General features: G+C 42.1%; 1 protein-coding gene across 1 annotated transcript in view; it reads left to right on the plus strand.

The window, feature by feature from the left end:
• Positions 1 to 2,005: 2,005 nt before the first annotated feature.
• YARS2 (tyrosyl-tRNA synthetase 2) overlaps positions 2,006 to 14,832 on the plus strand; it is a 47,342-nt gene continuing 34,515 nt past the window's right edge. Inside the window, exons 1-2 of the mRNA XM_069628194.1 lie at positions 2,006 to 2,836; positions 6,364 to 6,531. Coding sequence (XP_069484295.1) covers positions 2,088 to 2,836; positions 6,364 to 6,531 — 917 coding nt within the window. The 5' untranslated portion in view covers positions 2,006 to 2,087. The remainder of the gene's footprint in view (positions 2,837 to 6,363; positions 6,532 to 14,832) is intronic.

Consider the following 14,832-nt stretch of genomic DNA (forward strand, 5'->3'; position numbering starts at 1 on the left):
TGATAGGGCTGTAATTGGTAGGTATGCTTGCGTCCATTGTAGGCTTTTTAAGAAGGGGGATGACCCAAGCATCCTTAAGGTTATCTGGGACAATACTTGTGTTAAACGAAGAGTTTATAAAGGCAGTGATGAAGGGGGCTTGTTCGTGTGACGCCTCCTTGATAATAGGAGCTGGGCATGTGTCACCTTGGCAGTTGGAGGGTTTGAGGTTGTTGATAATACTTTCCACCTGAGAGGTAGAGAGAGGTGAGAAGCTGAAAGGTTTATGGGTGTACGTGCTAGGTATGGATCTGTCATGCAGGGAATTGCATTGAGGGTCAATCTGGAGGGGGATTTTTTTGTCATTGATTTTAGCTTGGAGTGCTAGTTTACCAAGGAGCACTTTTTGAATGTTAGCACACCAGGTGCTATCTTTGCTGCAAGTATCCAGAGGGGCTCAGGGGGATTCCAATTCTTTTAGAATCTTGAACACCTCCTTGGTGTTGGATTCTGCTTGTAAGATGCGCTTATTTATGTGTCTTTTTTGGCCTGAAGGATGGCATCTTTGTAATACAAGGAAGCTAAGGAGAGGCCAGCTTTATTCATGTCAGTAGGATTACTTTTCCAGCGGGCTTCTAGGTTTCGTTTTCTTTATATAGCACTCTCAGCTGTGGTGTAAACCAGGAGTTGAGGTGTGCCCGTGCTTTGGGTTTCCTGGATTTGATGGGTGCAATAAGGTCAAGTGCTTTCAGCATAGTCTGATTGAACGTGTCCACCAGGAAAGTTGCATCTGTGCATGAGGAGGAAAGTTCGTTGAGAGCTGGGAGGAGAAGTGGGAGCAATTTTTCACATGGTATGTCCGTCTTATTTCTTGTATGGATTGTAGGTGCAATGTCCTGAGTAGTACAAATGTTATTTGCTTGGATGTTAAAGGTAATCAGGTGGTGATCAGTCCAGTTACACGGTTGGTTGGACTCAATGTTGATGTCGCAATTTAAATCAACTAGCCAATCAAGAGTTCTGCCCTTGATGTGTGTAGGTTCCCTGATGCGCCGAGTGAAGCCTAGGCTAGATAGTGAGTTAGTGATATCCAATGCTGTGGTTTTATTAGGATATTGAAAGCCAAGTTTAAAGTCGCCTAATAAATTAATTTGCGATTTAGTCTTGGTATTGTCAGCAAGGATGCAGGAGATGTCTTCAGAAAATGTAGTGATAGGTCCGGGAGGCCGATAGATCAGGTGTAGTGTGATAGTTTGGTTGGGAGATGTGGCTAGGTTCACTGATAGAAGCTCTGGAGTTCAGCCAGGGCAAAGTGTAATGCTAGGGTACAGGTACAATAGACAATACAAAAAGTGTAACGCTAGGGTACAGGTACAATAGGCAATGTAAAATAGAGTTCAGCTAGGGCAAAGTGTTATGCTAGGGTACAGGTGTAACCATAGCTCTCAACTCACACGCTTTTGGCGGGTGTCACCCGCCTTGTAAAAGGCTGACTCACCCGCCACGCCTCCTGCATGCCCATTCATTCCAATGGGCGTCTCACCCGCCAAAAACAAAATCGGGTGATTTCACCTGCCATTGCAACACAAATGGTTGAGAGCTATGTGTAACACTAGGCAGTAGGCGTAGCTACCTGAAATGGGAGTGGTACTGTTCTCATAATGGCGTACTTAGTAGAACGTAACAAGGGAATATGGGATCAGGGCTCACTTGATCATGGTTTTGAGGGGTGGTGATACTAGTAATAGGTTTGATGTTCTTGGTGCTAGGGGATATTTTATTCTGTATATAGGCTGCACTGAGACCGTCTCCTGTAATATGAATAATGTCATGCCCTTAATTTCGGTGTATTAATATATTCTACATATATTTCTGCATTTTGTAAAAAATGTTTTACTTATTTTACTTTTTTTTATTTTCTTTGATGTATTAGAACTATGTAAACGTTCTTCGGAACTATAAGCATAATGAAAAATAAATTAATGACACGACGTGTTTCAAGAACTCCTTTCACTTGGTTTTGTGGGCTGGGCTTGTTTTGAGCCTCTTTGACGCCAGCACCTGTCACTGGTTTCTGCTGTACCCAGCATGCTTTGTGCCGTGTCAACATGGCGGCGCCCATGTCGTGGATGCGGTTATATGGGTCCAGACTTCTTTCGGAAATTGGCCGGCGCAGTCACTCCTCTGGCGCCTTCTTGTCCTCCGCTGCAGAGCGTGGACTATTCCGGGAGGTTTTCCCAGCGGAAGGTGGCGCACAGTCCCTCAGGGACCTGCTAGACTCCGAGCAACAGACCGTGTACTGCGGCTTCGACCCCACTGCCCCTTCCCTCCACGTCGGACATCTGCTACCGCTGGTGGGACTGTTGCACTTCCAGCGCGCAGGACACAACTGCATCGCTCTAATTGGGGGTGCTACCGCCGTGATTGGGGACCCGAGCGGTCGTGCAAGGGAGAGGGAACCGCTGAGCTCAGATGTGCTGGAGAACAATGTACGAGGCATCCGGGAGAGCCTGCAGCAGATCCTCGTCCACCACGACGAGTTGTGCCATGAAGGCGGGGGATCCAGGGTAGGGGGCTCCTTTACTGTCCTGAACAATGCTGCCTGGTACCGGCAGCGCGGCGCAGTGGAGTTCCTGGCATCAGTAGGCCGCTACCTTCGCATGGGCACCCTCTTGAGCAGACACAGCGTCCAGAGCCGATTACGCAGCGCCGAGGGAATGAGCCTGACGGAGTTTAGTTATCAGCTGTTCCAGGCTTACGACTTCCTCTACCTCCATCAGCAGCATGGCTGCAGGATCCAGCTTGGGGGAAACGATCAACTAGGCAACCTCATGACTGGTCACGAGCTCATTCACAAGTAAAGCAGTTATTTCCTTCTCATCCTACTTGTAATGCAATATTTTTTTATTATACATTGTTTTAATCTTGTAAACTTGATTCTTCAACAAATACAGTTACAAAAGATAAACAATTCTTTTCATCATCCATGATATTTGTAAATTATACAATCATAAAAAGGAAAAGTTCGTTAATATGACACATCTAAATACTTCAAGGAAGAAAGTGCAATGTTTTAATTCTCATCCAATCTTAGTATATAGGCAGTGAAGCCTTCCCCGGCTTCCCACTCACAGGTTACTATCTCAGCTGTCGCTGTACTTCCGCTCGTTTACAGAGCAGCGACAACTTCCACCACACACTCTGGTTTCAGACAAATACTGGCCATGCGCCTCTAGCACACGACTCCTACCAAAATCCCCATTTAGACACAAGGAAATAAGACACTATTTCCAGTAGGCGGGGCTTTAAGTGTGCGAAATGTCATTCTAAGGCTTACTAATCTCCTCTGGCAAGGCTTTTTTTCCAAAGCATGAAGCGAGGCAGTTGAAAGGGGAGTGCTTTTTTCTTTAAAGCCTGAAGCTCCCGCTCATTCAAGTGGGTTTTGCCTTAATGTTGATGCTGGCTCTTCCCAAGCATTATACCTGGTGAGGGGAAGCGCCACCATTAAGGCTGAAAAGGTGTGGCGCTGTTCTCTGCCAGGCAAGCCTTTAGCAAATAAATGCATATATCAGCACTCTCTCCACAAGGGGGAGAGGCTGCTGATCTCTACAAATGGCTGCCTGGCGGGGGTGCCTGTAGCCAATTGATCCAGGGCTCATCATGTGTGCATATCTTAACAAGCTGGCAGATGACCCCCTCACCACTAGGCCATGCCCATTTGATGACCCAGTCTTGTTTTCCAAGGCACTGTGGCCCGCAGCTGCTTTATTGGGCGGGAGTCAACTTACAGGTGATCCGTGACGATACAGCTTCAGTTTTTCTGTGCTGAGCTGCCGTCCTAAACGGTCCCCAGAGTGAGGACTCCTTGACTATTCCTCCCACGGTTCATGCTTTCTTATACTCCATAATTGTCCCTCTTTATGCCATTCAATTACTTTTCATAGAAACATCTTTTTACTTTGCCCTTGTTTTGTTTAACCCTTTTGCTGGTATACACACTGGATCGACTAAGCTGATGGCTGTTCAGCACCCTTACGGTTTTTGACAATGCTTTCTTGTTAAATGCACCATGTAACTCGGTCACAACTCTCCGGGAGTGTGGGGGAGAGGAGGGTTGAAGCCACCTGAGAGTTCCCCACAATTTTGGCCTGGCAGAAGCAGCCCTGACCACCCCTCTTCCCCACAGTTAGAATCTGTGTCACGTCAACCACCACTAGTGCCCAAGATCGGTCAGTAAATGTAGATCATTTTTTTTTTTCCAAATCTATTCATACCGAGAATCCCACAACCCACACCCAAGCCAACTCGGGAGCACTCCTAGGACTTGAGAGAATCACTGAAACTCGCCTCCATCATACCAAAGCCAACATTAGATAAATGCCTGCCATTTTCTGCAAAGTAACCCAGCACCCTCAAAGAAAGCAGTGTGTGACACATACAACCATGCATAAACAATGTAGACCTTGGCTAAGAGAGCCTGCGGTGCGGGTTGCACCCCCTCAGTCTAGCTGAACAGCTAGAGAACATGTGAAAATATTACCTTGCTGGTCTATTTTGGATGGCCTAATCCTGATCTCGCCACCAGTTCGCTGATGCATAGTGTGGCAAAAAATGCTATTGAAAAAAGCATGCCGAAACAATGTCTGCTCCTTAATAGATGAGCCCACGATACCCAAAGCCTTAATCGCTGCCTTAAATGATGAAAGCTAGCAGTAAGCCATCATCTACCGGGGAGGTTGAGCCTGTGTTCCAGCTCTGGAGTGCCTCCCAAAACCTGGAAAGATTTTCTGTGGCTAGGCAAACCCTACAACTATCAATGGAAAGCAATGGTGGACAAATGGCCCGTTACCCAGCTCTGAGTCTTCCCCCTCCTCCCATGTCCATACCACAAAACCCTGGTCCTTCTCCAGCAAATTAACAGTTCCCATGTGTTTGGTAACTGCAGAAGTTACGGAAGCATTGTCTGTTTCACGCACAGAAAAATCTAGAACATGTTCCACCAGCTGGCTCATCTTCAAGCCCAAACAACCAAGTCCCAGAGCTTGGTGTCGAAGGGTGTCATCCTGCTGTTCGCCTGGGTCATGGCCTACCAGAAAATCACTGTCTGTGATCGAGAGCACAGCAGCCGCACTGTTATGGACTCTGGGTAAAGGCCTTGCCCTCAATTCAGTATTTACTTTCATACGGTCAAGTGGCACAGCGAGTAGAGCGCTCGCTTGGACATCTGTGCAGAACCTGCTAACGCAGGTTCGAATCCCGGCAGGGCCAAACTCTGCCTTTCATCCTTCCAAGGTCGATAAATGAGCACCACACACCTTGGGTAATAATAAGCAGCGCTCAGATACTTGAGGGTTCGTAGCGCTATATAAATGCCAAATTATTATTATACTCACCACAGCCAACAGTCTCACTAAACCTATGGTAACTTCGTAACATGCTGTCTGGTTGTTGATACTCTGAACTACAGCAACATTATCAGACCATATGATCAGGCGCTTGTTGGTTAATGCTTGAGACCATGTAAGGAGGGACACAAGGATTGGGAACATCGCCAAGACATTTACATTCAGTAATTTCTATATTCCCCCCCCGAAGGCCACCCCCAAATGTATTATATGATCGGTTATTTATAACGCGCTTAATACCCAGAGGTTTCTAGGCGCGGACCTGGGGATCGAACCTGTGTTGCTCTGTGTCCTCTTGTTTTCAAGGCGAGCATATTGCCCTTAAGCTCGGTATGTATGATAACCAGAGCCCTTTACGAGCCTTTGTGTTGTTTTACCTTTTCTGTGCTGCCAGCCTTTCTGACATTCCAAAAGTAATGATCTGAGCGGTAACATCCCCCCCTCACAACCCAAAGCCGCTATCTGACGTGTACACACCCCTTCTAACTGGTTCCAGGTAAGCCACAAGCTTTGGCCTTACCATAATAGTGTTTTAATTTGATGCGGTTATAAATGTGCTTAAGCTGTTAGCATTTTAATGGTGGGAACGCCAACAGTATGTTTTTTTTAGGTTAAATGTTTTTAAACTTTATCCGTGGGTGCAATGGAAGGCCAGCAGCAGTCCAGGCCGTACATCATTACAGCCCCAGTGAAAAGCATATAACATAGTCTCCTCGATACATAGTAATGAATACCTCTGTGCTTGTAGCACTGCCCCAAAGGCTTTGCTCTGAATCTACCTACAGAGTCAGTGTGCATATGCCATTGTAAAATAAACATATCTGTCTTCTTGTCAGGCTTGTTGGGTCAGATGTGTAGTTGTGCTTTACTAAGCGTGTGCTTCCCCTCAAATGTATGGGGAAAAATAATGTTCATACTGGTTTTAGTTCTGGATTTTTACAAGCACTACAATCTGCTGATTCCCTTTCGTCCGGTATAGGGTGACTGGGCAAGATGTGTTTGGTGTCACGTTGCCGCTTGTTACTAGCACTACTGGCGACAAACTGGGAAAGTCTGCAGGCAACGCAGTATGGCTGAACCGAGAGAAGACTTCGCCATTTGAATTGTATCAATTCTTTGTCCGACAGCTTGACAGCAATGTGGAAAGGTAAGTTCTGTGAGTAAACCTTCCCAATGTGTTTGCATTTGAAGGCCTGTGTTGGGGATTCTCTTGTTCCTAATGCAATGACAACAAGGGTTCGACCGTATGTTTTCTCTGGATAGTCCCACTAACTACACCAACTATCACTAAAACAAGCTAGAAAACTTGGAGAAAAGAGCAGTAAATTGAACCTAACCAGTGACCACTGATTTCTTCAGGAATCCCTGTCCTAATAGGTAGCGTTTGGCATATAGTGCCCGTTAACTTCTTGGTTCAAAACCCAGTCTCTGGGTATAGCTCCCAGCTAGCTTCTTGCCTTCAGTCCCAGATATTTACCACAATTGGAAATTCCAGCGACATAGCACTCGGCTCACATCTTTACACCCATGCCCAAGGAACTTCTGACACAGTCCTACCAGCAACTATTTATTTCCCCCATGGTTGGTGGGACCGCATCATGGAAAAAGCAAGAATGATCCAAATGGTGCACTGCTCCCCTCAAAGTTTATCTCTGTATCATTCCAGAGAGAGTCTCGTGAGAATATGTAGCTCCAGCAGTAGGGACTATGATTACCTTAAACTTAATAATCGACTCCCATACAAAGGTGCCTTTCAGCTTGGGTACAAATCTGAAAGATGCTCTGCCATATTCAATAATGGGTCTCATATACAGAACAGTCCTTGCATTCTTGTTTGCTTAACCTACGATCACGTTCAGCTGTCCTCCATTTACATAGCTCCAATCTTCCAATCTGGGTGGGGCAGCAGGCTTGCACTGTAAATAGATTCGCCTTTTGGTGAACTTCAAACTGAGCATTATAAATTTAACAGCTTATTCTTCCTTCTGAGAGGCACTAGACCAAGAAGGAATTGTACGATCGGACTGAAAACAAAAGGTCCGACCGTACAAAAAGTCAGAAAAATGCTACCACCACAAGTTAGACCCTTTGGTGGCAGCATTGCAGGTAAGTATAAAAAACTGCAGGGGTGTCCCCCGCAACACCCCGCTCACTATACTTTACAGTATTGTGAGCAGGGGTTGCGGGGGAAATTCCTGCAGCTCTTGAAGAAATAATAATAAATAAATAGAAAAGGACCCCTCGGCGCCGGTTCCCGATCATGGAAGGTAAAGGGAACTGGTGCCGCAGGGACACAGCGAGACTCAATTACAGGTAAGTGGGGTGTGGGTATGTTGGTGGTGTGGGTGTGGGTGGGGCTGGGGGTGTGGGTTTGTAGGGGTTTTAAATGTGTGTTCGCATGGGAAATGTACAAACCTTTTGTGGTTCGTATATTTCACATGCGAACATTTCGGCTGTGGAAAAATCAGCCGTGGTCGGATCACGTAGATCCACCAAGAAGCCATACCTTTGGTGATATCTCCAGCTCAAGAGCCGAGATAGTCTTGAGCTCCGCTATCTCATCCTCCAAAAATCTTGCAATACGCGGACAACCTTATCATGTTCAGGGACAATCCACTGTCTCATCAGGTTTAATCTGTTTCAGCCTTAGTGGGGTGAGGTAACACCTCCTGTGGACATTTATATCGCATAAGACAAAATCTGGCATTTCAGGAAAATATAAGCATTTTCACAGACCCTGCTCCACTGCCTATTGTATTGTATTGGGCATTTGTACAGCACCTTTCACCATTGGTATGGTCTCAAAGCGCTGTAGGTTGGACACCCTTGGAGGACCGAAGTACAGGTATGGGAACATTTGTCATAGAAAAAAGTGTGTGTGTGCACATAGCCAGTACGAAAGTAAGTAGGGTTTGACAAATCTCTGCTAGACACCCATGTTGAGCATGCGACTGGATGGGTGCAGCGAGGTAACCGGGCGAGAATGTGAGAGAGACATTGTGTGCAGCTAGACCGAATGTTATCTTGGGGAATAGCTCCATTCTAGTGCTGGAGCTGTTGTGGAAAGTATGTGAAGAACAAAAGAAATCCAATGTGGATAACTGCGTCCCCTGCACACTTTCTAAAAGGCCAAATTAGCCTAATTGAGGTAAAGGTAATTAAGCAAAGATATGTAACAATTATTTACACTTTGAAACCTATATACAGGTAATTTCCATAATAAGTTCAATGATACGTTTGTGTTAGAAGAGACAATTTTCTCTTTTTGTTTCTTAGTTGGCCCAACGCGTTTCGAGTTAGATACACTCTTCATCAGGGGCAGCATATTCAACAATTGAAATCTAGAAAAAGAAAATTCAATACAAAATTTAGAATTCCATTTCTTATGCTAAACAAAGGATATTTAAATTTCCCAAAAAAACTCTTAGTAACTCATTGTCAAAGACCACAGATTCTTAATGACATCCAGTCACCTATATACATCAGAACCAAATTAAACTCAACATCGATAGAGCTCCAACAATTTAGAACAACGCTAAGTTCCATTTACATAGAAATATCAGCAAATTATTAATTTTGGCATTGACCCAGTATATCTAGCACATTGGTGGAAAAAAGTATGTATATATAGATTGCTCAATGTAGGTATGGATCTTACCTAAAAAATAGATGTGTTCATGGGAAGGAATTGTCTAGTACTGAACATCAACAAAAGATGGGAGCTAGTTCCAGTGCGCGTATTACCTAAAATCTAAGAAATTGGAAGATTCTAGTGTCCAAAGAATAAGAAGTGATGAGGAAGAAGAAATCAAGTTAAAGGCATGATCTAAGGTCATAGCGGTGGAGTACAGTATTGGACTTACCCCAGAATAGAACGGGTCAAATGCTGTAGAAAGCTGAGATGTTCAGTTGTCATAACATGTAACGAAGCAACCGGAGGGACGTCGGTCACCTCACGTAGTAGCCTTAGTGAGATACTGGTCACCCAATCTGTAAAAAAAAAAAAAAAAAAAAAAAGAGTAACCAGATGTGTTGGAAGTAAAGCAATATGAAAAGCCTGCTGTTGAGGTCATAGTCTAGTGGTACTTACTTGTAGATAAGACGGTCCGGCAAAAAGATGCCCATCTAGATGTGGTCCGGTGCCGCTGTTATGTGTCCTTACCTGTTCTTGGCTGTATAGCAGGAACCTTCGCTTGTCTGCACTGTCAACACTGCAACAACTTGATAAAAGGTGACCATATTAGGCATCCACGTAATAGCAAGAAGATCATGCTGAGAAATTTTGCAAACTGACACAAAAAATGACATGTATGCCATACGCTGCCCCTGGGGCAAATACTATGTTGGCAAGACCAACAGAAAAGTCAAGGACAGGTGGATTGAACACAAGTCCTGTATCAGGACGCAAAACTGCAAATCCCCAGTCTACAGACATTTTCGGGATATGAAACATAACATATCACAAATGAGACTTGCGGTATTGGAAGTCCCTAGTCCACTAAGCAGAGGAGGAAACTTACCTAGACTTCTTGCCCAAAGAGAACTCTTCTGGATTAATAAACTAGATGCCATGACCCCATTGGGGATCAAAGAGGACTATTACTTGGGTCTGTTTTTGTGAATTGGTCTCCATAAAAATTGTTCAAATATGCATACATGATAATCAATATGAGAAGGTTACACACATGGAGGAGTTGCCTGTGTCAGCATTTCTTCTAAAACTTATTGAAGGCTATACATTTTTTCATTTTTTTAATTCTGCAGTACTTCCATTATGTTTTTACTATTTCATTGCTTCCAAACTGATTTATGGCTACACATTTCTTGTTTCTTTAATGTTGCATACTGGCATTGACCTCAGGTTTTAGCTTTCCAACATGACTCTATTCATTTGCATGACCGGTCTAAGAACTAGAATGTACACCCATATTTGGGGATAGACATTTTATATATTGCTTGTATTTTGTAATACCTAGGCAATACTCAGAGTCCATGTCCTATAATATGCGAAATGTGTTGATTGACTGAAGGACATTTTGTTTTATAAAACATGTACCGTTTGGTTTTACCATTACAGATTGCAAAATGTACCTTTATCTATAGCACACATCTTTCAACATCCTATTTGGTCACTTGCTATAGGCAAGCTCTTTCATTTTTAACTCTGCTCGCATCTCAAATCTAAAAAACTGCTCTTCCACATATTACATTAGCTGCCCTACTACTGCCTTTCTTTTATGAACAGCCATTTTTTTTGATGGATAGCTCCATACAGCGTTAGCTGACTTTAGATCTCACTCATCTTGGTACTGAGAGCCTCGTTTATCCTTTTACATGATGACCGGCATCTATTATCCTTAACATACTGAGCACTGTATTACATCAATTAATGACACGTTCAATCTGTTTTCTGTGTACTCGTTAAACCTTTTCTCCCGTTCTATACCAGATAACATTTTCTTGTCTCTAACACTGCTTCATGAGCAGCGTCAAGTGTTACTATACATTTATTTACTACTATATCCACGTGAGCAGTTAGATCTTCACTTTCCTTCTACGACATGTTTTTGTTTACCTTTTTCCGCGCATGCGTGAGTGACGTCACGGACGTTTTGCACATCTGGCGTGGCTGACGCATGCACGGATAACGTCATATCCCCTAACTACATATAAATACAGCCGAGAACAGGTAAGGACACATAACAGCGGCACCGGACCGCATCTAGATGGGCATCTTTTTGCCAGACCGTCTATCTACAAGTACCACTAGACTATGACCTCAACAACAGGCTTTTCATATTGCTTTACTTCCAACACATCTGGTCACTTTTTTACAGATTGGGTGACCAGTATCTCACTAAGGCTACTACGTGAGGTGAACAACGTCCCTCCGGTTGTGCTTCGTTACATGTTGTGACAACTGAACATCTCAGCTTTCTACAGCATTTGACCCCTTAGTTAAAATTGGATCCAGACCTTACACCATATATTTCGGACAGGCCCAATTTTATTTTTACTAAGGCGAATACTCTTCGTTATAGACTCAGTCCCTCCTTTCTTGATTTTCCTGACACAGAAAGACAAGTAGCATGGTTGAAAAACACAAAAGGTTTTTTCAAATGTGGCAATTGTAACCAGTGCCAATATGCCTATCCTAGCTGTAAGACCTTTGTAGATCAGTATGGGACACAAACTGTTATTAGAGATCTTATTAACTGCAAAACAAAATTTGTGGTCTACCTAATCATCTGCGTCTTAAGAAACTATACATAGGAAGTACCATAAGGCAGCTCAGGATTCGTATAAGAGAGCATCTATCAAGTCTCAATAAAACCGGTGCCAACTTACCCTTAGCCTTGCACTGGCAAACAGAACATCAACTAGCAAACAAAACAGACATACGGTTTTTGGGATTGGCCAGGGCATCGACCAACAAACGTGGTTGTAATCTTTGCATAAAACTAAGGAGGCTTGAATGTAAACTTATTTGCCATTTTAGATGCACTACAGTTGGACTGAATTCAGACCATGAAATGCATGTCTTTCTATGATGATGTACCAGATAATTGGTTTAGCATTTCTGTTGATATGTTTTCTGCAAAACACTTTGCCTTGGCACTTGTTATCATATGCTCTATTTTTTCCAGAAATGTGTGCTATTTATGACTTGTTACAGATCTGTTGTGATAATGATGGCACAACAAATATGAATTGTCTGTGCATTTTCTTATAAGATTTGAATCTATATAGATCCGCACACAATGCTTTTGCTCAATACGTGCACGGAAGAATTATGTATTTTACAGATGCTAAATACTTACCTTAGCAGCCCCTGCATCATCTTGTTGAATTTTTGTTTTACCAACACTTCCAGCTTGAGATTTTAGCTCAGCAACTATAATGTGCTGTGGGAACCTGCACATCCATTTCTGGAATGGTACACCACATTAGTGTTAAACTACAACTGCTTTATGACATGCAAACAATATAGCAATGCCTATCTGCTAGATTGTTAGATATTTAGATATTATTATGATTGCCCAGCCTACATGTACCTTTCACGGCTTGTGTTTCATTGAACGCCTATCCATTCAACTTCCTGAATGCTCACAATGATTTATAATAAGTGTTCTTGACACATGAACGGTTTTAGTAATGCTTACCTGCCTAGATGGATACAGGTTTTCGTGATGGCTCATGCATTATGCGCCTCTCGCGGATTATGCCTCCAATTAGATGCTTTTCTATTTACAACATTTATCTGAGACAGTGTGATTCATTCTAACTATCCTGCTTACATTTACCCACAAAACGGGCCGGATTCAAATTGGATGCCATTTTATTTAAGCCTATGAGTGCTTTACAGTGATAATATAATAAGTGTCTCAGGACACACAAACGGTATAGCAATGCGTATTTGTTTAAATGGACATTTTATATATTTTTTGACTGCTCACAAAGCATGCACTTCTTACGGATCATGCCTTCAACTAGCTCCTACTCTATTTCCAGCAATTACCTGACATAGTGTGACTCATTTTACTTATTTATTTTTTGTTTACATATACCCGTTCACGGGACACTTTTTCATGACGTACACTGATGTCCACAACGAACGTGCGTGCGTGACGTCACACATGCAAGCGCATTATGTATTTTACCGCGATTCACACTAATGCCAGACGTCGCCATTGTGGAATCTTGCTGCCAAACATTCATGGGGATTTGACCCCTGATATAATACCAGATAACCAGCATTAGGTACAGTGTGTGTGTGTGTATATATATATATATATATATATATATATATATATATATATATATATATATATATATATTTTTTTTTTTTCAAAATAGTATGTTTTTTTTGCAACAATTGGCTACATATAGCAGCATTCAACTTGGGTTTATCACATTTAACTTTTTGGATAACTATTCATCCCTAAAGTGATATACCCATTGGAGGGTGAGTCATTTTAACTCTACTACCTATCCTGTTATTGTGTACTTTTAAAAAAACTATTCCTATTAACACTGTACACACCAGTAAGGGCTTTCTCCTCACTATTGCAGGTAATATTTCGATTGCGGCAAACATCAGTTTGTTCATCATTTTTTCAGACTTATGGTATGTAGTAACTTCCCACATGTTCATTATTATCAATAGTGGCACACTGGATTTTTCATAGCATTAATGCCAAAGCAGTCCATACTAATTTGGATTTTCGTTTTGTTTTCATGTCAATTATTGCGCTTTTACCTCTTTTCTCTTTTATTGACCTCAACTATGCACCCAATACTGGTATGTTACTTTTTCTTTTCTATGTGTTTTATCATGTTTGGGATTTAAAATTCAATTTTGTTCATAAACCTGTACCATTTTTTTTGGCCAACGTACAGCCTTGAAAACGACCGGAGAGGTCGAAACACGTGTCGGCTGTCTAACAACTAATTAATACATTTGGATTTAAAGCCAAATTCACCTGTTTTCATGGACCTTTAACATGAATCTTTTTGAGAATCTGCGCACTGAGCTTATATACTTCCATCATCACTCTCATGATTTCTTCTTCCTCATCACTTCTAATTCTTTGGAAACTAGAATCTTCCCATTTCTTAGATTTTAGGTAATACGCGCCCTGTAACTAGCTCCTATCTTTTGTTGATGTTCAGTACTATACAATTCCTTCCCATGAACACATCTATTGTTTAGGTAGGATCCATACCTACATTGAGCAATCTATATATACATACTTTTTTCCCCCAATGTGCTAGATTTAATGGGTCAATGCCAAAATTATGAAATTTAATAATTTGTTGATATGTCTATGTAAATGGAACATAGTGTTGTTCTAAATTGTTGGAGCTCTATCAATGTTGAGTTTTTAATTTGGTTCTGATGTATATAGGTGACTGGATGTCATTAAGAATCTGTGGTCTTTGACAATGAGTTACTAAGCTTTTTTGGAAATTTAATTATCCTTTGTTTAGCATAAGAAATGTAATTCTAAATATTGTATTGAATTTTCTTTTTCTAGATTTAAATTGTTGAATATGCTGCCCCTGATGAAGTGTATTTAACTCTAAAGGTGTTGGGCCACCTAAGAAACAAATAGAAGAAACCATTTTCTCTTTTTAACACAAACGTATTATGGAAATGACCTGTATATAGGTTTCAAAGTGTTAATAATTGTTACCTATCTTTGCTTAATTACCTTTACCTCAATTATGCTAATTTGGCCTTTTAGCAAGTGTGCAGGGGAAGCAGTTATCCACATTGGATTTATTTTGTTCTTTGTATTTATCCAGCCCAGATACCAAGGCTGTGTCTTTCTCCCTCGCACCTAAAACATTTTGATAGCAATTTTGATTTTTTTTGTTCTTATCCTTCAACTAAATCATATATAATTTGATGTGCAAGTGTGTTAATCCGTGTTAGTGGAAAGTA

This window comes from Ambystoma mexicanum, chromosome 12 (genome assembly GCF_040938575.1).
Source record: "Ambystoma mexicanum isolate Mex_15411 chromosome 12, UKY_AmexF1_1, whole genome shotgun sequence".
NCBI classification, from domain to species: Eukaryota; Metazoa; Chordata; class Amphibia; order Caudata; family Ambystomatidae; genus Ambystoma; species Ambystoma mexicanum.